We start from the raw sequence: 27,351 nt of genomic DNA, 5'->3' as shown, positions 1-27,351 counted from the left end.
TACTGTAAATTTGTATGTTTCTGACTCTAGAATAATAATAACTAACAACGTTCCGCAACAGCCAGGGAGGCATCTCTGATTGTATGCGTATGAAATAGCTATTTGTGTTTCAGGGCACATTGTTGAACATGGAGCCCCGCGGAGGAAGGCTCTTACGTGTTCCCATGTAGATGCAATGGCATCGTCCATTACAATCGCAATTGACAAAGGGCCATCTAGATTGGACCGTGAATCAATGGAAACGTGTCGCCTGGTCAAATGATTTTATTGTTACACCAGGTCGATGATAGTACTCGGATACGCCATCATCAAGGTGAATGGCTGCTCGAAACATGCATCGGTCCATGGACGCAGGTAGGCAGTGGCGGTTTTATCTTTTGGAAGATATTCACCTGGGCTTCCATTGGACCTGTGATAGTAATCGAAGGCATCACGACAGCTGTGGGCAGTGCGAACGTCACTGCAGACCACTTGCATCCCTTCATGACTGAAGTCTTCCCTGATGGCGATTGCATCTTTCAGCGTGGCAACTGTCAGTGCCACAGAAATTTGAGGAGCACCATAGCGAACTCACGCTGATGTCTTGGCCATCATATGACCTCAACCCGATGGAAAACACCTGAGACGTTATCGGGCGCCAGCTCTGCACCCGCAGACCACGAGCCGTATTACCGGGAATTGCGTGATCTGGGCGTAGGTATCTAATGGTGGTCGTAATCTTATGACTTATCAAAAATCACGACATTAAAAAATGACTAATATAGAGTACCGAAATTTGTCTAGGTAATATATTTAACTCGTTAACATTGCAAGGTGACAGCTTACTGTAAGAGCCAGATAAGCCATTGCACATGTGAAACGTTGGTACATAACCGGTGTAACCGCCAGAATATTGAATGCAAACTTGCATGCATTGTGTTGTATGGTGGCTGGAAGTCAGTTCGTTGGATGGGGTTTCACACCTGTTGCCCATGATCGGTCAATACAGGGACAATTAATGCTGTTTGTGGATGACGTTGAAGTTGATGATGCCCCATATGTGCTCGACTGGAAACACATCTGGTGATATAGCAGGCTGAGGCAACATGTCAACACACTGTAGAGCACGTTTGGTTACAACAGAAGTATGTGGACGAGCGTTGTCCTGTTGAAATATCCCCTGGAAAGCTCTTCATGAATGACAGAACAACAGGTCGAAACACCAGACTTACTTACAGTTTTACATCCAGGGTGCGTGGGATAACCACGAGTCGTCCTGCTGCAATATGAAATCGCGCACTAGACCATAACTCCAGGTGTAGATGCAGTGTGTCTAGCACTCAAACAGGTTTGCTACAGATCCTCAACTGACCTCCATCCAACCAACACATGGTACAGAGGCAGAAAAATGGTTCAAATCGCTCTGAGCACTATGGGACTTAACATCTGAGGTCATCAGTCCCACAGAACTTAGAACTACTAAAACCTGACTGACCTAAGGACATCACACACATCCATGCCCGAGGCAGGATTCGAACCTGCGACCGTAGCGGTCGCGCTGTACCGAGACAGAACCAGCTTTCATCGGAAAACACAACAGATCTCCACCCTGCCCTCCAATGAGTCTCGCTTGACACACCTGAAGTCACCAGTGGTTGTGTTTTGGGGTCAGTGGAATGCACGCTTCAGGGCATCTGGATCTGTCCCTGCAGTAAGCGATTTGTAACATTTCGTTGTGTGACTGCGGTGCCAACTGCTACGCACATTGCTGCTGCAGGTGTAGCGCCAAAGCCGTATACTAAACACGATGGTCTTCCCTCTTGATAGCCCGGCCGAAGTGGCCGTGCGGTTAAAGGCGCTGCAGTCTGGAACCGCAAGACCGCTACGGTCGCAGGTTCGAATCCTGCCTCGGGCATGGATGTTTGTGATGTCCTTAGGTTAGTTAGGTTTAACTAGTTCTAAGTTCTAGGGGACTAATGACCTCAGCAGTTGAGTCCCATAGTGCTCAGAGCCATTTGAACCATTTTGAACCCTCTTGATGATGCGACGTGGCCGTCGGAACCTGATATAGCGACTGTACATTCTCGTGACCGCCACTGCCACCGGCCATGTACAATGGCGACATTTCTGTCAAGTACTTTTGCAATATCGCAGAAGGAACATCCAACTTATGGTAGCACTATTACATGACCTCGTTCAAACTCAGTGAGTTGTTGATAATGACGTCCTTGTCGCCTTAAAGGCATTCTTCAGTAGATGTGATGTACATGTAGAGTTAAACAAATGATTACAGCTACATTCAAGAGAAAGAGCTTCATCAATTCGTTGGTCCACATCTAGCCCTTATGCAAGCAGTTATTTGACTTGAAACTGCATTGTTGCATGTCCTCCAGAGGGATATCATGCTAAATTCTGTCCTATTGAGCAGTTAGATCAAAATGGCTCTGACAAGGGAACCTTCCCATCGCACCCCCCTCAGATTTAGTTATAAGTTGGCACAGTGGATAGGCCTTGAAAAACTGAACACAGATCTACCGAGAAAACAGGAAGAAGTTGTGTGGAACTATGAAAAACGTAAGCAAAATATACAAACTGAGTAGTCCATGTGCAGCATAAGCAACATCAAGGAGAATATGAGCTCAGGAACGCCGTGGTCCCGTGGTTAGCGTGAGCAGCTGTGGAACGAAAGGTCCTGGGTTCAAGTCTGCCCTTGAGTGAAGAATTTAATTTTTTATTTTCGGACAGTTATTATCTGTCACCAGTGTCGTATAGAATATATCAGACGTGTTTTCCTGTGGAGGAGTCGGTTGACCTATGACCTTGCGATCAAATGTTTTCGGTTCCCATTGGAGAGGCACGTCCTTTCGTCTACTAATCGCACCGTTTTGCGGTGCGGTCGCAAAACACAGACACTAAACTTACTACAGTGAACAGAGACGTCAATGAACGAACGGACAGATCATAACTTTGCGAAAATAAAGAAATGAAAATTATCACTTGAGGGAAGACTTGAACCAAGGACCTCTCGTTTCGCAGGTGCTCACGCTGACCACGTGGCCACGGAGCTTCTAGGCTCACGCTCTCCTTGGTGTTGCCTATCTTGGACATGGATACTCAGTTTGTATATTTTGCTTATTTTTTTCATAGTTCCACACAACTGCTTCCTATTTTCTCGATAGATCTGTGTTCAGTTTTTCAAGGCCTATCCACTGTGCCAACTTATAACTAAATTTGAGGGGGGGTGCGATGGGGAGGTTCCTTGTGAGAACTATGGGACTTAACTGCTGAGGTCATCAGTAACCTAGAACTTAGAACCACTGAAACCTAACTAACCTAAGGACATCAAACACATCCATGCCCGAGGCAGGATTCAAACCTGCGACCGTAGCGGTCGCGCGGTTCCAGACTGTAGCGCCTAGAACCGCTCCGACACTCCGGCCGGTCGTTAGATCATTAAAATCCCGAGTTGGTTGGAGGGCCTTGCCCATAATGCTTCAAACATTCTCAGCTTAGGAAAGATCCAGCGACCTTGCTGGCCAAGGTACGGTTTGACAAGCATGAAAACAAGCAGTAGAAACTCTCTCCATGTGCAGGCGGGCATTATCTTGCTGAAATGTAAGCCGAGGATGGCTTTCCCTCAAGGGCAATAGAGAGTAGAATATCGTCGACGTAGCACTGTGTTGGAAGGATACCGCGGGTGACAAACGAAGGGGTCCTACTATAAAATGAAATGACACTCCAGACCATCACTCTTAATTGTCGGGTCCTATGGCAGGCGACAGAAGTAGCGGCTCCGGTCTCGTAAACTGACATACGGCCGGGAGAGCGGTGTGCTGACCACAGGCCCCTCCATATTCGCATCCAATGGCGCCTGTAGGCTGAGGATGACACGACGGCCGGTCGGAACCGTTGGGCCTTCCAAGGCCTGTTCGGACGTAGTTTTTAGATTAGTTTATGGCAGGTGACAGCCAGTTTGCTTTCCGACTGCTGTCCGGGACACCTCTAGACACATCTTCACTGGTTCAAGAATGGTTCAAATGGCTCTGAGCACTATGGGACTTAATATCTGAGGTCATCAGTCCCCTAGAACTTAGAACAGCTTAAACCTAACTAACCTAAGGACATCACACACATCCATGCCCGAGGCAGGATTCGAACCTGCGACCGTAGCGGTCGCGCGGTTCCAGACTGTAGCGCCTAGAACCGCTCGGCCACCCCGGCCGGCCACCTTCACTGGTTATCAGGGCTCAGTTCGAATCGGAACTGAAGAGTGTTCAATTCCATTCAATGAGATTTCGGGCCGAAGACGTGTCTTAAGACGCTCTGGACAGCGTCTTGATACCAACCTGACTGTAGCTCACCATATAAACTGACAACCAGGAGCTATGACCTGGTGTGCCATTTCTTTTCATAGCAGGACCACTTTGTTTGTCTTCCGCGGCATCTTTACAGCAAGGGGTACGTCGACGATATTCTACATCCCGTTTTGTTGCTCTGCTTGGTAAGTCACATTTCAGCAAGATACGGCCAGAGTTTCTACGGCTTATCTTTAAGCTTGTCAAACACTACCTTGGCTAGCAAGGTCGCCGAATCTCTCCCCAATCGAGGACGTTTGTAGCATTGTAGATAGACCCTCCAAAAATTCGGGATTTTGACGATCTAACGTGACAATTGGACAGAATTTGGAACGATATCCCTCATGAGAACATCCAACAACTCTGTCAATCAATGCCAAGCTTGCGTAAGGAGCAGAGGTGGACCAACGCGTTATTGACTTCCTCGATTTGTGAAGATCTCTCTGGCAAACCACCGAATTTTTGTGAAATTATAATAATTTGTTCGTCTGTACATGTACATCACATCTACCGATTTCCGCCAATTCGGATAATTCCTTCGTGTTGCGTCTTTTTTTTTTTTTTTTTTTTTTTTTTTTTTTTTTTTTTTTTTTACACCACACCACACCACACCACACGTGTAAGTGTGTGCGGTGCCTCTGTGAAAGAGTGAAACAATGTCAATCATTAGGTAATATGACGGTAAGTTACATCAATTTGTCGATGACAGAACAGACTAACTGAAGAAAACCTAGTAGTGGCAGCTTTTTTATTTACAAGACGATATAATAATGTAATGCAATATTCTGCCGAAAATCATCACTTTTTTAAGTTCCTTTATTTTTAAAATTTTTATCAGTATTTCAAATTCTTGGGATTTAAGATATTTGAGGAGCTGTCTTGGGCGTATTACATCCAGAGTCTTCAGCAGAAATAAAGTGCCACTGCCTTCAGTACAGGGATAATTTGCAATGCCGCTAGGTCTGAAAGCGTGGAAGTTGGTTTACGTTTATTTTATGATTCTGCTATCTGCAGTAGTACTGTCGTTTGAGATAGTCGTGCGAATTCACAAAGAGCATTTTTATTCGAGACATCAAATGTTAGATCAATTTATGGTGTCAGTTCGTGAATTTCGTGCAGAAATTCTGAATCTTCAATTCCTGTAGAAGTACTGCCTCGTAGTGAATACTCTGCAGAAAAAGGATCTGTACACTTTATCAACTGCCAGAAAATTTCGCACTATTCTGCGAGTCCCATTTCAATGGACTTTCAGCAGAACTGAAAATTCAAGCGACATGTGATTTTTTTCTGATCTAAGTCGAAAGTCTTTTTGTATACTTTTATTATGTATTGATGGTAGCCTGGAACCTTTCTCTGAACAGTGTTAGTTACATATACAATCGAAAGTCATCGACTTCTCAGTTTCTGTAATTTTAAATTTTTATCAGTATTTTTAAAATTCTGTGACCTTTGTCACGAACGGTCACAGTTATCTCTATGATTCCGCAGAATCGAAGCAAGAAAATTCCTTACTACGACCAGCTGTATCAAAATGATCGTGTACAGTTTCAAAAACGCACTTTCTCTGCAGTTAGGTAACTTAGCAGTAACTACTGAAAAAGAGATTCGTATGTTATGTATTACCTAACTGTACCATCTATCTGTTCGAAGAATGAAAACAAACATCCAGAGTCTGAAAAAATATCAAGGTTGACAAATCGGCTACTGAGGTTTTTACATTATAGGTGAAGTATCCTCTTAGATAGCAATTTTTTATCTGATTGATATATTGCTGCAAGAGCCGATAATTCTGTCTGTCGTGCCGTAAAGCCCACCAGAGATTTTATCGCACTAGACTTTTAAGTATTTGAACAATCATTCGACGAGATGAGAGCACCTGTTGTATGCCATCATGATTAACACTGACATTTTCGAGTACATTCGTCGAATTCCACTGACATTGAGGTGTTTCAGTTCAGTAGAGTCTGCCAAGTTTGTGTGTGCTGGTTTACCAATCCCCGACAATGTTTCCGCCAGAAATGCGACGTCTTGGCGCTGCATATTCATTTTTAGGAGGAATGATTTTTCTACTTTATATCAATAAAGGTAAGCATGACTTAGTTTTGACACAAACACTAATATTATAACTTTTTGTAAAGAAATATTTATTTGCTTGATAGAAGCTTCTTGTGCAATTGTCTAGTGACTGATTCTTTCTTGGCATTGCTATCGTTTCGCAAACATTTTTCATCTGTATGCATTTCAGTGTCTGTAATAATTAATAAGCCTGATCCAGACAAAATATGTACATCCCAACATGGCTAACAAACATTTTCATAGTTTGATCAAAAGTTATTTTATAAGTGTGCGATTCATAATAAACTAACGTATGCCCGAAGTTGTCTCATGGACAGAGATAGACTACTACCAATAAATTGACTGGAATTCCTATCATGGGCAGCGCATATCTACAAATTATTTGCTAGTAGACAGACCCATTAGTCATTTACTGCTGTGTGTTTGCAAGTAATATTTACCGACATCAAACATCATCCTATATAATTGCACTGAGTCATTAAACAAACGTAGCGAGCAGTTATTCTGGACAAGAGCTGATTCCTTGTTCTTCCTAAATTATCCGCTGTTCCGTATATGAGGTTATCAAAAAGTAACAGGTCTTTTCTGTTTTTCTTAAAGAATATTTTATTTATTCATCAATATCAACTTTGTGACCTTCAAAGTAACCCCCCCCCCCCCAGTTATGCCTTTTTCCAATTTTGGAAGCAATTCTGGAACTAACTTTTTGTTCACCTCCTTCAGAGATTTTTTTTTTTAATCTCATCAAAGGTGGCAAATATACGTCCTTACATGGTTCTCTTAAGCCTCGGAAATAGAAAGAAGTTGCAGAACGTCATGTTCAGAAAATATGGTAGCTGAGGCAACATAAGGTTTTCTTTTTTTGCCACAAAATCACGAACGAGCTTTAAGGTGTGAGCGGGAGCATTATCGTGATGCAATTTACACGAGTGGTTTCGATAAATTCTGGTCGTTTTCTTCGGATTTCTTCACGTAAACGGAGCGTAACTTCCAGGTAGTATTCCTTTATTGACCGTACGACCGTAATCATGATGCACTATCCTACTGTAATCGAAGAAAACAATGAGAAGATCGAATCTGTTGAATTTTTTCGGTCTTGGCTCTCCCATTGGGACGACTGAGCATTAGTTTCGACTTCATACCCTTATACTCACGATTCATCACCTGTCAACTTTAGAAGTTCTGGTCGTTGTCGACTTCATTCATCAATTCCTGGGCGATGTCTACAAGACGTTTTTGGTTGAAATTCAACACTTTCGGAACAAACTTCGCTGCTACACGTTTCATGCGCAAAACATCCAGAAAAGTTTCTTAGCATGAATCAGTGAATATTACGACATCAGAAACTTCTCTGGTGGTGATTCGGCGATTTTCCAGAAGCATTTTCTTTAGTCCTTCCACATTGTCGTCAGTGATGTGCTAGGGCGCCTAAGGCGGTCGTTTTCTAAGTCTTCTCGACCCTCTTTGGAACGTTTATACCACTCAAACTTTGGTCTTACTCATCGGAGATTCGCCACAAGCCATAGTCAACCTTTCGACTGAGGTGCTCCACTTATTAACTTTATTCCATTTTTCAAGTAAATTTTAATGCAGATTCTTTGATCCACATTTTTCGAAACTGAAAGCTCGCCAAGCACTGAAACATGTACAATGTTATCCATTGTCAACAATAAATTAAAGATTCAAAGCATCTAAAAACCATACATTGGAAACAAGTGTACAACAAAATAAAAAGATGAGAACTGGAGGTGTAGAGCCCGAGAAATTAAAAAAAAATCCGGGTTGCATGTAACAGATGGGCAGGGGTATGAGACTCACCCTGTAGATTCCACCAGTCACGTATTTAAAAAATTCTTCATCCGGAGATGAAGAAATGCTCATAGCTCTCAAGATACGATACTGAAACAAATCTCTTCTACCGCAAGCGCTATGCTTCGCGTAGTTTGGGAGAAGATAGTATGGACCAAAGAAAGAAAAAAATTCTCTAGTAAACATTGGCTCCAAAATTTAGACTAAGAAGTAGTAGCACTTGGTCAGTAGATGAGATGTTTTTCACATTAACATTTTCACAGCCCGTGTTTGCTGGGCATTTTTTCCTTGTTTCAGTCCATACAACAACTTCTAGACTGGAAAGTAAAGAGCTTGTTTCATAGTATCGTAGATGAAGTGCTCAAGGCTCTTAAGGTATGCATTTTAGAGCCCATGTTTACTTGACCTTGTTTCGAATGATGGCTCCTGTCATATCTCTCAATACTGACCATACCTCCTGCGGTGCCATGTGTGATATTCTCGATGCAAATGAGAAGTTAGACTCCAACCAGTATACTCCCGACTCCGATTCTTTAAAAAATCGATCACCAATATATAACATACCTTCAAATGTTTGATTCCTTTTGAATGAGTTACTGTGATAAATATTTGACGTTAAGCACGCAAGAGGAAAAAAAGCCTGAAATTATGTTTTACAGGTTTTTGAAAGTCGCTAAATGTCCTCATGAAACACTACCTGATTATAGGCTGGGTAATTTGCACTCTGTTTTAAGAAAAGCCAATTTTTCACGTATCTCAGTGTATTTGTCGTATCTCCTGAACTAGATATAATTTTGCAGGTACATTAAGTAGTATATGTGGGTATTATTTGCACAGTGTTTTGCGAGTAGAGGTAGAAGTAAAGAATTAATAGAATTAATAAATGGCTCTGAGCACTATGGGAATTAACTGCTGAGGTCATCAGTCCCCTAGAACTTAGAACTACTTAAACCTAACTAACCTAAGGACATCACACACATCAATGCCCGAGGCAGCATTCGAACCTGCGACCGTAGCGGCAGCGAGGTTCCAGACTGTAGCACCTAGAACTGTTCGGCCACTCCGGCCGGCAAAGAACTTATACATCAAGCCTGGTGCTAAAGCTCTACTGCACGGACATAGAAAATGTAAGCAACAAACTAGCTTCCTTTCGTTACACTGTGAAACGCGTCAGCGAGAAAAACTATCGAAATCGAAGAGGTTTGATATGTGTGAAGTTGCTGGAAGTCGCTAGGCACTATCGTTCTCAAATAGAGGATCGATATAGTCTTAATAACTGATGAGCTGTGGCTATACTGCCTCAAGACATAAGCGGTTTCTAACTTTAACAATTGATTTTACAATGTTACTTATAATCCGTCTTGACTGCAAAAATGTTTATTCACATGACGGGTTTCGGTTCCTCTACAACCATCTTCTGATCTGAAATGACAATGATACTAATTTATTATTTCACAAATGCAAACCTATTTCATCCTATCCAATCAACATCACATGTACCAGAACGTACCTGCAATTTCGGTTACTGACGTAACCCGTCCCCATACAGCAACCTTCACATACTGCGTCACATTAAATTGGTTGGCAGAATATCAATTATAAAACTTGTGGTGTCACAGCCAGACACCACACTTGCTAGGTGGTAGCTTAAATCGGCCGCGGTCCATTAGTACATGTCGGACCCGCGTGTCGCCACTGGCAGTGATCGCAGACCGAGCGCCACCACACGGCAGGTCTCGAGAGACGGACTAGCACTCGTCCCAGTTGTACGACGACTTTGCTAGCGACTACACTGACGAAGCCTTTCTCTCATTTGCCGAGAGACAGTTAGAATAGCCTTCAGCTAAGTTAATGGCTACGACCTAGCAAGGCGTCATTTGTACCATTGCATGTATCTCAAGATAGTCTCACTTGTATCATCAAGAATGCTGTATACCAAAGGACGATATAAAAGTTAAGTGTTCTAGTAGCTACGTTCTTTTCTTTATCACATTCATTACGAATCCTGTTCCAGACTTCGCGCCAGTCGGCGTGTGTGTACGTGTGCCCTCTCGGCTACCCGTCACTGTGGACTGGCTGCCTTGTCAGTCCACTACAAAACTCTTACCGACAGGTGGCGTCTGGACGGGCCTTGGTTTTCCTGAAAAACGATTCTGAAGTTCATTGCGGGCTTTGTATGACAGTAACATCACATATATTCCGAGCAAGTCCGCTTAGCGCAGCGGTAAAGGTTCACAGCTACCGCGCTAGAGGTACCATGTTCGAATCCTGTTCCCATTTGCTCTTTTTTATGTATGCAAGAACCGTCCGGATAATTTGGACCCAACGTTCAAAAACGAGTAGACGAATTAACTGGGACATACAGAAATGTAGTCGTGTCCTGCACGAAATCCCGGAAGTTCACGAAACTGGCGTAAGAAAAGTTTTTGCATTCTGTAATTCTTCCGTACATGGGACAGAAAAAAATTTTTCTTCAATATTGATTCGTGAGGAGGGCAAACCGATTAAACTTTATACGATCAGATATTCACTGATGAAAGGAAAGCGATAACCTGCACCCTAAAAGTGTTCCCACGAAAGTGCACTCCTTATTGCCAGCCCTGCGATGTTTATTTTCACCGACAGGTGAAAATTTTAACGAAAATTATTTAGAATGCTCCCGACTTGATAAAAGACAATAGAGTGATCGCTTCTAGGGAAGATTCGATGAAATTACATTCGCTAATCCTCCATCAATTCACCGCAGCTAATTTTGAAAGCATGCTTAGATACGAATGGGTCACATCGAAATTAGCGGATGAAAGTGAAATCTTTTTGAATGCAAAATAATTGTGTTTCCCGGTATCGCTCGTGAAGAAACCGTGCTTTTGCAAGATGGTTCCTTTCATAAAATGAGCGTGGTGCTGCGAAAATTGGTGCTTCGGTTGTTTCTATGATAAGTGTCACCCAAAATATTGTTCTGGCACATCAAGCAATGCGGACGATGAAAAATAAGATTTTGTAATATTGTATGACAGAAAAAATTAATAACTGAATATATCTTTATAATTCCGCACACCTTACACTGTCTGTTGATATTCTTTGAAATAAAATTGAAAAGTTCGGTCGATCTTGAAAATAAATAAATAAATACTGGAAGAGCAGGATTCGAACACCTCCAGAGGGTAGCCGGGAATCTTTACCGCTGCGCTACGCTGACTTACTGGGAATATGTGTAATGTTCCGCGTATACAAAGCCCGCAATGAACTTCTAAATCGATTTTCTAAAAAAACAAGGCCGGTCGCTATAATCCGGATAACCAGTTACTCAATAAGTGCATCTACAACATATTTGAAGCGCATCAAAATCCGTGATTTACAGTATGGAGAGTCCCCTTGTTAGTTAAAATCTGTAGTTGTCAAGGTTAAGATCTGTACTTGTCAAAATTAAAATACACAATAAAATTATCATTTTTGTATGATCGAAAACAAAGGGCGATTTCTATATCCATGGCGCTGGTGTAGACTTGTTTTCCTCCATGGTCTGCTTCCGTGGTTCCCGCTATTTCGGTGTTGTGCCGCGAGCCGTCCAGTCGTCTAATGTCCATCGCCGTGGGTGAAAGTGCCGTGCAGAGGGCCCAGTCAACGACGTTAGGCGCTGCACGCATCTTCCAGCTGTTTTCTATACGCGACAGTGATCATTTCAGTAAGTCGTTATAAATACTAAAATAGGCGTTATGATTGAACTCGCTTTGCTCGTTGAGGATTAAATCCGGGTCTTTCTTTTTGTGGGTGTATATTTCAGCTTCTCCAAAATGTTACGAAACCGTCCCTAACGAGCTCCATGTAGGTCCAAGTTTTGTTCGATGGTCATGACTGAGTGCTTTAAGGCAGCCATACGCGCCCCAAACGCTGTTTTGTTTTGAGAGTTGATGTATCCATGAATCTGGTTTCAAAGTTCCTACCAGGCTGCGCTATGTATTGTTTACAGCAGTCATCACATTTGATCTTATATACACCTGAATCCTGAAATTTATTCCCACTATTATAATGTATAACCAGTGATTGCGGTATCCCATCAGACATTCTGTTTTTGCGAAGTTTGTGACACGTCAGGCTTCGGGATGCATTACGAAGTTCTTACGTATTAGGACAAAGATAATGAAAGAAAAACAGAATTTAACAAAACTTGCAAAACTTAACAATTGACTTATTCTGTTAAACGTTGAACGTAAGATTACTTTTCTTAATACACTCCTGGAAATTGAAATAAGAACACCGTGAATTCATTGTCCCAGGAAGGGGAAACTTTATTGACACATTCCTGGGGTCAGATACATCACATGATCACACTGACAGAACCACAGGCACATAGACACAGGCAACAGAGCATGCACAATGTCGGCACTAGTACAGTGTATATCCACCTTTCGCAGCAATGCAGGCTGCTATTCTCCCATGGAGACGATCGTAGAGATGCTGGATGTAGTCCTGTGGAACGGCTTGCCATGCCATTTCCACCTGGCGCCTCAGTTGGACCAGCGTTCGTGCCGGACGTGCAGACCGCGTGAGACGACGCTTCATCCAGTCCCAAACATGCTCAATGGGGGACAGATCCGGAGATCTTGCTGGCCAGGGTAGTTGACTTACATCTTCTAGAGCACGTTGGGTGGCACGGAATAAATGCGGACGTGCATTGTCCTGTTGGAACAGCAAGTTCCCTTGCCGGTCTAGGAATGGTAGAACGATGGGTTCGATGACGGTTTGGATGTACCGTGCACTATTCAGTGTCCCCTCGACGATCACCAGTGGTGTACGGCCAGTGTAGGAGATCGCTCCCCACACCATGATGCCGGGTGTTGGCCCTGTGTGCCTCGGTCGTATGCAGTCCTGATTGTGGCGCTCACCTGCACGGCGCCAAACACGCATACGACCATCATTGGCACCAAGGCAGAAGCGACTCTCATCGCTGAAGACGACACGTCTCCATTCGTCCCTCCATTCACGCCTGTCGCGACACCACTGGAGGCGGGCTGCACGATGTTGGGGCGTGAGCGGAAGACGGCCTAACGGTGTGCGGGACCGTAGCCCAGCTTCATGGAGACGGTTGCGAATGGTCCTCGCCGATACCCCAGGAGCAACAGTGTCCCTAATTTGCTGGGAAGTGGCGGTGCGGTCCCCTACGGCACTGCGTAGGATCCTACGGTCTTGGCGTGCATCCGTGCGTCGCTGCGGTCCGGTCCCAGGTCGACGGGCACGTGCACCTTCCGCCGACCACTGGCGACAACATCGATGTACTGTGGAGACCTCACGCCCCACGTGTTGAGCAATTCGGCGGTACGTCCACCCGGCCTCCCGCATGCCCACTATACGCCCTCGCTCAAAGTCCGTCAACTGCACATACGGTTCACGTCCACGCTGTCGCGGCATGCTACCAGTGTTAAAGACTGCGATGGAGCTCCGTATGCCACGGCAAACTGGCTGACACTGACGGCGGCGGTGCACAAATGCTGCGCAGCTAGCGCCATTCGACGGCCAACACCGCGGTTCCTGGTGTGTCCGCTGTGCCGTGCGTGTGATCATTGCTTGTACAGCCCTCTCGCAGTGTCCGGAGCAAGTATGGTGGGTCTGACACACCGGTGTCAATGTGTTCTTTTTTCCATTTCCAGGAGTGTATTTTCAGTCACGTGTTGTGCGGAAGAAACTAGGTCCGTGTACACCATGACCTCTTGTGGCTCAGGTGACATTCTATATGTACAGGAAGATGCAAAGCTGACCCCAACTGAGTCCGGAGCCCGCTTTACAAGACGTTTCAGCGAATGGCCGGCGCTGCAGGCAGTCGGACTCGATACGCATAACAGTTCGGCTTGCTGAGTTTGAGATTCTACCTGCTTTGTGAGTCGTTGTCGCCTCGGATCATTTCTCTAGCATTGGAAGACGAAGAGTAAGGCAGAGAAATATGCCCAGCACCACAGCTTTATGCGCATAATAAAAGTATCATCAAAATTCCTCAAAAATACTCTGAGAGAAAGAAACCGGAACACCAAAAATAATTAATGTAGAGTACTGAAATTTCGGGAATACATTTGCCTAGGTAACATATTTAAGTGGTTAACACTGCACGATTACAGGTTAATATAAGTGCAAGACAAGCCCTTGTAAATGAGAAATGGGCAGGGCCATAAGCCAAACACGATGGTTTTCACTCTGAGTAGTGCCACGTGACTGAACATTGCCGTGACCATCTAACCCAGCAATCATGTACATTCGGTACATTCCTGCCAAGTCTTTCTGCACAATCTGAAAAGGAACATCCACTTTCTTATAGTCTTCCTACACAATCTCGTTCAAACTCAGTGAGGTTTGGATAATGGCGTTTTTGTAACCCTAAAGGCATTCTTGACTACAGCCCAATTAAAATTAGTAGACAGTTGACACCTGTCATTAGCCGCCACAGTGTTGCCACATCGGTTACCGGCTAACGCTTGGGTATAGGTGACACGCAAATACGGCTGATCACGTTTATGAAAGTTGTTAATGTATAACGCAGAACAATGTTGCAAGCGGTCGTCGCGAGTTACGTTGGGCAAGCGAGATGCTCTGTCGACAGCTGATTTTAAGTGACCAATAACTGAACTGCGGCGACGACGCGTTTTTTAGCCCTGAATTAAAATCCATTTTCCAGGCTAATGACAGCCTTGTGATGTACAATGTATCCGAGAAAATGGCAGTCATCAATCTGCGGCAGAACTAAAATCACGATCGCTTTGTTCGCGGCGATTAAAGCCAACCTCTATGATTGAATTCAAGACAGAAAAAATTTCCAGTTTCGGGCCTATAAGTAAACTGTCTCGCTATCATTGTTTACCTGAAACCATCCTCACACTGGATACATGAGCTGCAACCGATGAGCAGTCCTGTTTGGCGCTTGGCTGCAGATTATAGGTGACGCAAGCAGATTCAGAACGAAAAAAGAATGATAGGAAAAATAAGAGCAAATAAAAAGTCAGTACGATGATGAAAACGATGTGACGAAATATTAGAAACAAAAAATTACATTTAAACCAAATACTTGAATAAAAATAATAATCAGGCTGTAAGGTTTTGAGGTCGGAACAACTGTGTAAGCTGTAAACATTTTTGGTTTAATGATGCAATCTTATCACAGAAAAACTCGCATTTACATAGTTTCAACGTGACAATGTTACAACACTTGTCGAACGAATGCATCTCATCCTCAGAAAGTAAAATAATCCTAAACACAACAATGGTAAATTTTAACTAGAAGTTTCTTTACAAAATTATTCTTACGACTACGCCATGATGTTGGCCAGTACTGCGATAAATCATCAGATTCTGGTTCAAAGTTTGGTACTATTTAGGATGACAATCAAGTCTGTACAGAGGATGGTTAGTTTTGTGACAAGCTGAGCAAAAGTTACCCATTGCCTCTCGAGTTTACAGTGAACGCAAGCTGGTGAACCAACAAGTTTACGCCTCTGCTCATGGTATTTACCTTAGCTGCAATGAGCTGTCGTCAGGTTGGCTGTTCTCATCCTCTGAAATTTCTATAAAAACTAAGTAAGCCTTTGGTGATTTTTCCAGCACACGCTCTGTTTCTCGTTATGTGAGAAAACATGTACTCATCTCTGTCTTGGAATATGGCGAAATGCATGCGCATGGTTGCAGCAGTGTGCATATTAAAGTGCCCTCGCAGTCCCCGGAAGGACAATTAACTAACTGGCTGGTTCGTTTCTCCACAGTTGGAGCTCAACGACGCAACAGATAATATCTAGCTGAATGTCAGCTGCAGTGAATGCAGTGTTCATGCAAGTTTCTCTTTTGCATCCTACAGAGCGTTATGTGCCCTATTCTGCACTTGACACTTGTTCAGAGAAGAGTACCCGAAAATTTCACTCTCGTCTTTCTCATACCCAAACTGTCTCCCCATTTGGGTTCTTTCGTTCTCCACGTCACAGCCTTTTTCGTCCAACAGAAGCTTTCCTCTTATTTTGTGGAAACAGTCTCTGACAATCACAAGGGCCCTACCATTGAACTGCGTCGAAATCTCGGCACTTTACTCCTTCCTAGTTCGTTTCCACCAACCGGACTTTTTTTGCCCACTCCAGACACCTAAAAATTACATGCGTACATCATATGTGTACCAGTCACTGTTCACGCGATCAACTATGTCACTCGTTTTGTTTGTATCCTTTTGGAATTCAGAAACACCGTTTTCTAAAGCTCCTTTCTGTCCTACCTCTTATGGCCTGTTACTTGCTCTCCAGTATGCGTCACCCGTCCGGTCGCTGACTCCCGCCACAGTTCGTCCCATAAGAGCTTTTCGTGGTGGCTCTCTTGGTGTGGCCTCTGCTTCTGCCCTCGTCTGCTTGCACACAAATTTCCTCTCGCTGCTTGTTTCACCATCTGCTCAACTGACATGCATTATATAGGAGCGGTGTGTTAATGCCGTCGATTGTCACCCCTTTTGCATTACATACTTATAGGCAAATTGCTCATTACCGCCAAAGTAAGTTAGGTGTCACATTCACCTTCCCGTTATAACGTATAAAACTCTTATGAAAGGTGCGAAATTGACCTACATTTATTCTACCACCTTAAAAAGCTTTATTAGATTTAGTAATAAAAAAAATTAAGTGTATTTGATGAGCTTCGAAACTACTACCTTACAGATGCCAGGTTAATGCTCTAACCATTACACTACTCCACAAGACTTTGTTTATTTGTTACATTTATGAATGTAGCGGCTCAGTCGCAGCGACGAATTATGGCCTTCAAAAAGTCGGCTTCACATGATGTCATACGAAGCTTATCTAATGTAAGCTGCCCTCTGTGAATATGATAACTCTATATGTGAGCTGAATCTTGTCTTGCACGGAAGTATCCAGTAGTGTTCCGTTAGTGTTGTATATGAAACGGGCGGGCGGGCGGCCTGTGTGTGTGTGTGTGTGTGTGTGTGTGTGTGTGTGTGGTTATCATGATGAAAGACGAAATGAAAGTGCCAGAACCACGATTTTGGATCCAAACACATCAAGAAAGAAAGCCAGACAAGTAACTGGAAGTGAATTGAACTAGTGTTGCGTCAATTTTGTAACGGCTAACGGTTCGGGCGTGAAGTTGAGCACTCTCATTGGAGGAAACTAGCTCCAACGCGTGAAGAGTCAACTATCAAGTAATTTTGTTCGGATTTTAAGATCAACTCACCACGTAAATCTCAAAGGTAACTAACTCTTTCGACCGTCAAGCATGGATCTAAAGCAAATATGATTTGCTTCCTCACAGTGGCGCGACTAGCGCGAAATTTGTATAGACATCTTTCAGAAGTAGGAAAACGCCTACCAACTTTCTTTTGTCACACAACTCCTCCTTGGTGTTCCGATTTTTTTTCCTTCAGTGTAGTGGGCAGACGGCTTCGGACAGTGAGTCATGGTTATCGCATGACAGATGCGCTATGATCGGGTAGCTAGCTGCAAGTCGTTACGGCTTTGTCTGAGAGCGTCAGCTTCTTACGGACTATGAAATTATCATGTAATAGTTATTACGACTGTGATTCAGTATTGTTAATTTGTTTATTAATAAGAATGATTATTTTATTAAATGAATATTGTTTTGCCTGTTAACTGAGTACACCTTAGCGTGAGAATTGTGTTTCTTTTTTTCTTTCTTTCGTTCTTTCTTTCACTTCTGCCTTTTCCCGCGGTTCGGCAGGGTCGGCATGTTTAATCGGATTTGGCAATGTTAGTTTAAACTAACATTGGTGGATGCCCTTCCTGCCGCCACCCCGTACCCCTTGGAATGGAATTAGTGCACCCCAACTGTATGCGACTAGTGTAATCCATGGAATAGTGCGAAAGTGTTCAAACGTCTGCGAGCCGTGTAACTGGGGCGTGATGTGGGGACCAGCCCGGTATTCACCTAGGGGGATGTGGAAAACCGCCTAAAAACCACATCCAGGCTGGCCAGCACACTGGCCGTCGTCGTCAATCCGCCTAGCGGATTCGATCTGGAGCCGGCGCGCCTACCTGAGTCCAGGAAGCAGCGCATTAGGGCTCTCGGCTAACCTGGCGGGTTTCGCGTGAGAAATTGTGACTGTAGAGAGAAAATTAATTCTACTCTCAGGGGAGTTTTGTAACGTACAACTAGCCAGTTTACGGGACTGGGAAAACCAGAAATATTTTAGGATAACTGTTATTTAAAGGGGAAGTTATTTTGATATTTGTGGAGTTTCTAAATTTATTCATTTAGTAAACTGTTCATAAAAGCTATTACGTTGTGACTGGTCAAATGTAAAAGACGCGGGATTGCGCGGCTTAATACTAATATCGGATTGAGTATGAAGTGTATCAGCCGATCAGAGGACCGTACGTCGCGCGTATTTTGTGCGCGAAAGAATTATTTTGTGAAGTCTTAGTCACTTCGAACTTCAACCATCTTCTGTTCGGATACGGATATAAGTACCTCTGAATAGGTGTGATAATTTTGCAGAATAATAATTAAAACTTGACCGCGGAGGGATGCAAAGTGAATGCGAACGTGTGAGAAAAATGAACACATGAAATTTCGATTTTAATATGTAAATTCTAATTTAGGTCAACGAAACACCGCTTGGCATATTATACAAGCCGTGATCACAAACTGAACATTCATAGTGGTCGAATTGTGTAATATTTGAGTGAGCATTCTGTTACAGGTAATCCTTTTGTTAACGGATTTGGTTAATTACAATAAGCTGGCTATGATGAGTAACTCTGACTGCATGTGAGCGTTGAAACTAGTACAACTTTATACACACATCGAAAAAAGTTTTGCAGCACCTCGGTTCAGTGGTGGAATAGAGATCAACATAAACATCATTTCCGCCCTTTCTATTGCACAGGGAAAAACACACATTGCATGTTGTACCACCATACAGCGAGACCATCAGAGGTGGTGATGCAGTCTGCTGTACACGGCGGTACCTCTAATACCCAGTAGTGCGTCCTCTTGCAATGGTGCATGCCTGTATTCGTCATGGCATACTATCCACAAGTTCATCAAGGCACTGTTGGTCCAGATTGCCCCACTCCTCAACGGCGATTCGGCGTAGATCCCTCAGAGTGGTTGGTGGGTCACGTCGTCCATAAACAGCCCTTTTCAAACTATCCCAGGCATGTTCGATAGGTTCATGTCTGGAGAACGTGCTGGCCACTCTATTCGAGCGATGTCGTTATCCTGACGGAAGTCATTCACAAGATGTGCACAATCGGTGCGCGAATCGTCGTCCATGAAGACGATGGCCTCGCCAATATACTGCCGATATGGTTGCACAATCGGTCGGAGGATGGCATTTACGTATCGTACAGCCGTTACGCCGCCTTCCATGACCACCAGCGGAGTACGTTAGCTCCACATAATGCCACCTCAAAACAGCGGGCAACCTCTACCTTGCTGCACTCGCTGGATAGTGTGTCTAAGGCGTTCAGCCTGACTGGGTTGCCGCCAAACACGTTCCCGACGATTGTCTGGTTGAAGGCATATGCGACACTCATCAGTGAAGAGGGCATGATGCGAATCCTGAGCAGTCCATTTGGCATGTTGTTGGACCCATTTGTACCACTCTGCATGGTGTCGTGGTTGCAAAGATGGACCTCGCTATGGACGTCGGGAATGAAGCTGCACAATGTGCAGCCTATTGCGCACAGTTTGAATCGTAACACTACGTCCTGTGGCTGCACGAAAAGCATTATTCAACATGATGGCGCTGCTGTCAAGGTTCCTTCGAGCCGTAATCCATAGGTAGCAGCCATCCACTGCAGTAGTAGTAGTAGCCCTTGGGCGGCCTGAGCGAGGCGTGTCATCGACAGTTCCTATCTCCTCATGTCCGAACAACATCGCTTTGGTTCACTACGAGACGCCTGAACACTTCCTTTGTTGACGACACGAACCGTGTACCTCCTTCCTGGTGGAATGACTGGAACTGATCGGCTGCCTGCCCCCCTCCGTCTAATAGGTGCTACTCATGCATGGTTGTTTACATCTTTGGGCGGGTTTAGTGACATCTCTGAACAGTCAAAGGGACTGTGTCTGTGATACAATATCCACAATCAATGTCTATCTTCAGGGGTTCTGGGAACTGGGGTGATGCAAAACTTGTTTTTATGTTTCTCCCTATGTAGGTCGCCATCAGCAAAATATTTTCGCATTAGGAGGAGCAAGTTGGTGACCGAAATTTTGTGAGAAGGTCCCAGTGCAACCAGAAACGCCTTCGTTGTAATGATATCCATCCCAAATCCTGTATTATGTCCGTGGCATCCCCTCCCCAATTTCTCGATAATAGAAAACACGCTGCTCTTCTTTGAACATTCTCGATGTAATTTGCTAATCCTGCAAGGTGTTGATCTCACACCGTGCAGCAGAACTCCAAAAGAGGCCAAACAAGCGTAGTGTAGGCAGTCTCTTTAGTAGATGTTTTGCAACTACTAAGTAATGGCCAATAAAACGCAGTCTTTGGTTCTCCTTTCCCACGACGTTTTCTATGTGTTCTTTCCAATTTCAGTTGTTCGTAATTGTAATTCCTAGGTATTTAGTTGAATTTACGGCATTTAGATTTGATTTATTGTGTAGCCAGAGTTTAACGGATTCCTTTAAGAACTCATGTGAATGACCCCACACTTTTCATTATTTAGTATCAACCATACAGATATCTTCTCAAAATCTTTTTGCAATTTGGTTTGATCTTCTGATGACTTTTAGTCGATAAACGACAGCGTCATCTGCAAAGAACCTGAGGCGGCTGCCTAGATTGTCTCCTAATCCGTTTATATAGATGACGCCTACAACACTACCCTGGGTTCGGGAGGACGACGGTTCAATCCCGTCTCCGGCCATCCTGATTTAGGTTTTCCGTGATTTCCCTAAATCACTTCAGGCAAATGCCGGGATGGTTCCTTTGAAAGGGCACGGCCGATTTCCTTCCCCATCCTTCCCTTACCCGAGCTTGCGCTCCGTCTCTAATGACCTCGTTGTCGACGGGACGTTAAACATTAATCTCCTCCTCCACTACCCTGGGGACGCCAAAAATCACTTGTGTTTTAGTCGATGACTTTCCGTCAGTTACTACGAACTGTTTCCGCTCTGACAGGAAATCACGAATCCAGTCGCTTAACTGAGACGACAGTCCATAAGCTCACAATATCATTACGTGACGTACGGTGTCAAAAGCCTTCTGGAAATCTAGAAATACGGAATCAATCTGAAATCCCTTGTCGATAGCACTTAACACTTCGTGTGAGTAAAGAACTAACTGTTTCGCAAAAACGATGTTTTCTAAATCCGTGTTGACTGTATATCAATAGGCCGTTCTCTTCGAGAAAATTCATAATGTTTGAACACAATATCTGTTTCAAACTCTTGCTGCATATCGACGTTAATGATATGGGCCTGTAATTTAGTGGCTTACTGCTGTCTTTCTTGAAACTGACGTGAACAGTGCAACTTTTCAGTCTTTGTGTACGAATCATTCCTTCTTCGGTGTTCTGTTTTGCTTTCAGTTCTGAATTTCTTTAAACAATTTCCTCATCTTCTTTCAAGAAGTAACTATTAAAAATATTTACTGCTTATGAAGTGTTTTGCGATGAATCTCAGCTACGCGCCTGATACGAATTTTGTTTTACTTACAAGGGAACCTCCCCATCGCACCCCCTCAGATTTAGTTATAAGTTGTCACAGTGGATAGGCCTTGAAAAACTGAACAAAGATCAATCGAGAAAACAGGAAGAAGTTATGTGGAACTACGAAAAAATAAGCAAAATATAGAAACTGAGTAGTCCATGGGCAAGATATATAACATCAAGGAGAGCATTAGTCGAGTATCGTCGTGGTCCCGTGGTTAGCGTGAGCAGCTACGGAGCGAGAGGTTCTTGGTTCAAGTCTTCCCTCGAGTGAAAATTTTAATTTCTTTATTTTCGCGAATTTATGATCTGTCCGTTCGTTCATTGACGTCACTGTTTACTGTAATAAGTTTAGTGTCTGTGTTTTGCGACCGCACCGCAAAACCGTGCGATTAGTAGACGAAAGGACGTGCCTCTCCAATGGGAACCGGAAACATTTGATCGCAAGGTCATAGATCAACCGATTCCTCCACAGAAAAACATGTCTGATATATTCTATAAGACACTGGTGACGGCATGTGCGTCACATGACAGGAATTTGTCGTCGACCCACCTAACTTGTACACTTGGCGAATGGGTAAAAAGATTCTTCTACCTTGCCCGATTTAGATTTTCTTGTGGATGTGATAATGACTCCCAAAAAACTGATGAAAACATAATAGTTTGTCACATAAACTGAAAATAAAAAATTAAAGTTTTCACTCAAGGGAAGACTTGAACCAAGGACCTCTCGTTACGCAGCTGCTCACGCTAACCAGGGGACCACGACGCTGCGGTGCGGGTATTATCCTTGATGTTGCATATCTTCCGCATGGACTACTCAGTTTATATATTTTGCTCATTTTTTCATAGTTCCACACAACTTCTTCCTGTTTTCTCTATTAATGTGTGTTCAGTTTCTCAAGACCTATCCACTGTGCCAATTTATAACTAAATCTGAGGGGGTGCGATGGGGAGGTTCCCTTGTTAGAATGACAACTTGAGGTATATACACGAGAGAACTCTAATTTGTAAAACAATAACAACTTCTTATTTTAAATTCACGTAATTGATTTCGTTGTACGAGATTTTGTTAGTGTTCATCCCAACGACTTACAGTTTTGACCTTTGCAAGACAACGAATAAAAAGAATCCGTTTTGTATCTGAATAATTCCTGTTGGCGGTAAACAGTTAAAAAGTTTTATGGCGAAACGTCATTCGAGTTTACCCGAATTAATCAAGCCAAATTTTTATTGCCACAGAAAGTCACTGCTTGTATATTTCTATCTATACTCTGCAAACCACTGTGAAGTCCGTGGCAGAATGGACTTTCCCATTGCATCACTAATTAGTTTTTTCATTCCATTCACGCACGATGGAGCGCTGAAAGAATGCCTCCTGAAGCACACGTGTGCATGCTGCAAGTGGTCAACCAGTTTCGCGATCCCTGTGGAAGCGACACACAAGGGGTTGTAGCATAATTCTAATTTAATCAATTAAAAACCTACTACTTGAAACTTTTTAACTAGGTTTTCACGGGACAGTTTGCGTCTATACTCGGGTGTCTGCCAGTTCATTTCTTTCACAATCTCTGTGCGTGTTTCCCACAAGTCAAACAAACCTGTGCTCATTCGTGCTGCCTTTCTTTGTACGTGTTCAACGTCCCCTGTTAGTCGTTTTTGGTGCAGGTCCCACAAAACTTGAATCATATTCTAGGACGGATCGCACGAGTGTTTCGTATGCAGTTTCCTTTGTAGTGCTATGTCGCGGTTACTGTGTGGTCGTCCTACAGTTCACTCACCTTGCGGTGATTTCTTCTCCTGCAGTCTGATCCACGTGACGTCCCTGTTGAAAACGAATTATGTTCCTATACTGGAAAAGCTGAAGTAGAACCACTAGGGTTATGCGAATCCAACGGGTGTAACAAATGTTTTTCAGTATCAGGTTAACATCTTGACTGATAGATAGTTTGTGAGTGAAAACGTCGATATACTGGCACTTGTTTCATACAGGAACACTGCCAGGTCCGTGCTAATACACACAAAAAAAAAAAAAGCTTGCATCACCCCAGTTCCCAGAATTCCTGAAGATAGACGTTGACTGTGGATATTGTATCACAGACACAGTTCCTTCGACTGTTCGGAGATGTCACTAAATCCGCCCAAAGATGTAAACAACCTTGCATGAGCAGCGCCTATTAGACGGAGGGGGTCCGACAGCCGATCAGTTACAGTCGTTCCACCAGGGAGGAGGTACACGGCTCGTGTTGTCTGTAGTTCAACGAAGCCTAGACGGTCAATATCGCGGTTCGATTGCGTCCGCATTGTTACTTTGTGCCAGGAAGGGCTCTGAGCAATGGAAGTGTCCACCTCCGAATGTCTGGCTGTGTGGTGGTACAGCATGCTATGTGTGCTTTTCCATGAGCAATAAAAAGGGCGGAAATGGTGTTCATGTTGATCTCTCTTCCAATTTCTGTACAGGTTCCGGAACTCTCGGAATCGAGGTGAGCCAAAACTCTTTTTGATGTGTGTATAACAAGGGAAGTCGGAGCTCGCTCGGAAAAATGTGTGTTCAGTTTTTCCGCGCGCTGTTCGAGAGTGTGATAATAGAGAATTATTGTGAAGGTGTCACTTAAGTGCGATTTGCAGAGTGTCCTTGTAGATGTAGATTTAGATGTAGAATACAGAGAGAATTTAATGAAGTGATCCTGAATAGTACAAGTTTGTATGAAGTTAGTAGTATCTCTAATAAGACACTAACCAGTTGTTTCCTATAACATGCAGTGTCCTCGATCACCTGTAAAATTTATCATTAGTTCGGGTAATTACTCGGACAGATGGAAATAGGCAATTGTCAGGACACACTATAAGAAATGGGACTTTATAGCTGTCAGTATTTACAAGTCGGACACTTCTCATCATTTTCTACAAAGTTTGAGAAAGTTACGTACTTGAGGATTGGCACCCACCTGAATACTACGGCGATATTTAGTCAATCACAGTTTGGATTTCAAAAGGGCTACTCTACCGAGGGAGCTGTTTTAACTTACTGAGTAGATAATAAAAGTTTTACGTTATAAAATATCAGTTGAGATCTAAAACTTTCTGAAGATATTTTACTATGCCAGTCGTAATATTCTGTTAGATACCTTATATTTTTGTGAGATTATGCTTCTGCAGAAACCCAATTGCATTCCTATTTCCGAAATAGGATGCGAGAAGTTATATTACGACGTTGAGTAATTGAAAAAGGGCGAACATAACATCTTCAGGGAGAAATCACAATGGGTGTTCGGCATACTTTGACCACGTGCCCATGTTCTGTTGTAATAATAGATATGTCTGCTTCAGTAAGAGTTAGTCCTTGTTGCAGATGAAACAAGCGTTATTGTCACGCCGACCAAAGAAGCACGTGCAGGTAAAATGGTAAATGGATGTTTTCGTTAAAGTTATTGACTGATTTTGCGGCAACTAGCTTCAAATTTTGAAAGAAACACGGAGCATCCAGTTTTGTACTGTCAAAAACACCCACTCTCTTGTTAAATAGCATACCAACGAATACTAATAATAATAATAATAATAATAACTTACACATGGAATAACTTATCTGAAACCTAAAGATCAAGCAGACACAGCGAACCCAGCTAAATATCGCCCCATAACATGCCTACCAACAATCTACAAAATATTAACTTCAGTCATTACACAGAAATTAATGACACATACAACACAGAACAAAATTATAAATGAAGAACAAAAAGGCTGTTGCAAAGGAGCACGAGGATGTAAAGAGCAACTGATAATAGATGCAGAGGTGACATATCAAGCTAAAACTAAACAAAGGTCGCTACACTACGCATACATTGATTACCAAAAAGCTTTTGATAGTGTACCCCACTCATGGTTACTACAAATATTGGAAATATACAAAGTAGATCCTAAATTGATACAGTTCCTAAACATAGTAATGAAAAATTGGAAAACCACACTTAATATCCAAACAAATTCAAATAATATCACATCACAGCCAATACAGATTAAGCGTGGAATATACCAAGGAGACTCATTAAGTCCTTTCTGGTTCTGCCTTGCTCTGAAACCACTATCCAACATGCTAAATAATACAAATTATGGATACAATATTACTGGAACATACCCACACAAAATCACACATTTGCTATACATGGATGATCTAAAACTACTGGCAGCAACAAATCAACAACTCAACCAATTACTAAAGATAACAGAAGGATTCAGCAATGATATAAGTATGGCTTTTGGAACAGACAAATGTAAGAAAAATAGCATAGTCAAGGGAAAACACACTAAACAAGAAGATTACATATTGGATAACCACAGCGACTGCATAGAAGCAATGGAAAAAACGGATGCCTATAAATATCTAGGATACAGACAAAAAATAGGAATAGATAATACAAATATTAAAGAAGAACTAAAAGAAAAATATAGACAAAGACTAACAAAAATACTGAAAACAGAATTGACAGCAAGAAACAAGACAAAAGCTATAAATACTTATGCCATACCAATATTGACCTACTCATTTGGAGTAGTGAAATGGAGTAACACAGACCTAGAAGCACTCAATACACTTACTCGATCACAATGCCACAAATATAGAATACATCACAAACATTCAGCAACAGAAAGATTCACATTAAGCAGAAAGGAAGGAGGAAGGGGATTTATCGACATAAAAAACCTACATTATGGACAGGTAGACAATTTAAGAAAATTATTTCTAGGACGAGCAGAAACTAGCAAAATACACAAAGCAATCACTCATATAAATACATCGGCTACACCACTGCAATTTCATAACCACTTCTACAACCCTTTAGATCACATAACATCAACAGATACGAAGAAAGTAAATTGGAAAAAGAAAACACTTCATGGCAAGCACCCGTATCATCTAACACAGCCACACATCGATCAAGACGCATCCAACATATGGCTAAGAAAAGGCAATATATACAGTGAGACAGAAGGATTCATGATTGCAATACAGGATCAAACAATAAACACCAGGTATTACAGCAAGCATATTATTAAAGATCCCAATACCACAACAGATAAATGCAGACTTTGTAAACAACAAATAGAAACAGTACATCACATCACAAGCGGATGTACAATACTAGCAAATACAGAATACCCCAGAAGACATGACAATGTCGCAAAAATAATACATCAACAGCTTGCCTTACAACATAAACTTTTAAAACAACAAGTTCCTACATACAAGTATGCACCACAAAATGTACTGGAGAATGATGAATACAAATTATACTGGAACAGAACCATTATAACAGATAAAACAACGCCACATAACCAACCTGACATCATACTCACCAATAAAAAGAAGAAATTAACACAACTAATCAAAATATCCATACCCAATACAACAAATGTACAAAAGAAAACAGGAGAAAAAATTGAAAAATACATCCAACTGGCTGAGGAAGTCAAAGACATGTGGC

At 42.8% G+C, this 27,351-nt stretch overlaps 1 protein-coding gene across 1 annotated transcript in view; it reads left to right on the top strand.

Annotated features, from left to right (window-relative positions):
- The first annotated feature begins 6,302 nt into the window (after positions 1–6,302).
- The window catches only part of LOC126253157 (uncharacterized), a 215,773-nt gene continuing 194,724 nt past the window's right edge, over positions 6,303–27,351 (top strand). Inside the window, exon 1 of the mRNA XM_049954315.1 lies at positions 6,303–6,419. Coding sequence (XP_049810272.1) covers positions 6,338–6,419 — 82 coding nt within the window. The 5' untranslated portion in view covers positions 6,303–6,337. The remainder of the gene's footprint in view (positions 6,420–27,351) is intronic.

Source organism: Schistocerca nitens, chromosome 4 (genome assembly GCF_023898315.1).
Source record: "Schistocerca nitens isolate TAMUIC-IGC-003100 chromosome 4, iqSchNite1.1, whole genome shotgun sequence".
NCBI classification, from domain to species: Eukaryota; Metazoa; Arthropoda; class Insecta; order Orthoptera; family Acrididae; genus Schistocerca; species Schistocerca nitens.
Note: the sequence above shows the minus strand (reverse complement) of the source record. Positions and strands in the feature narration are given on the sequence as shown.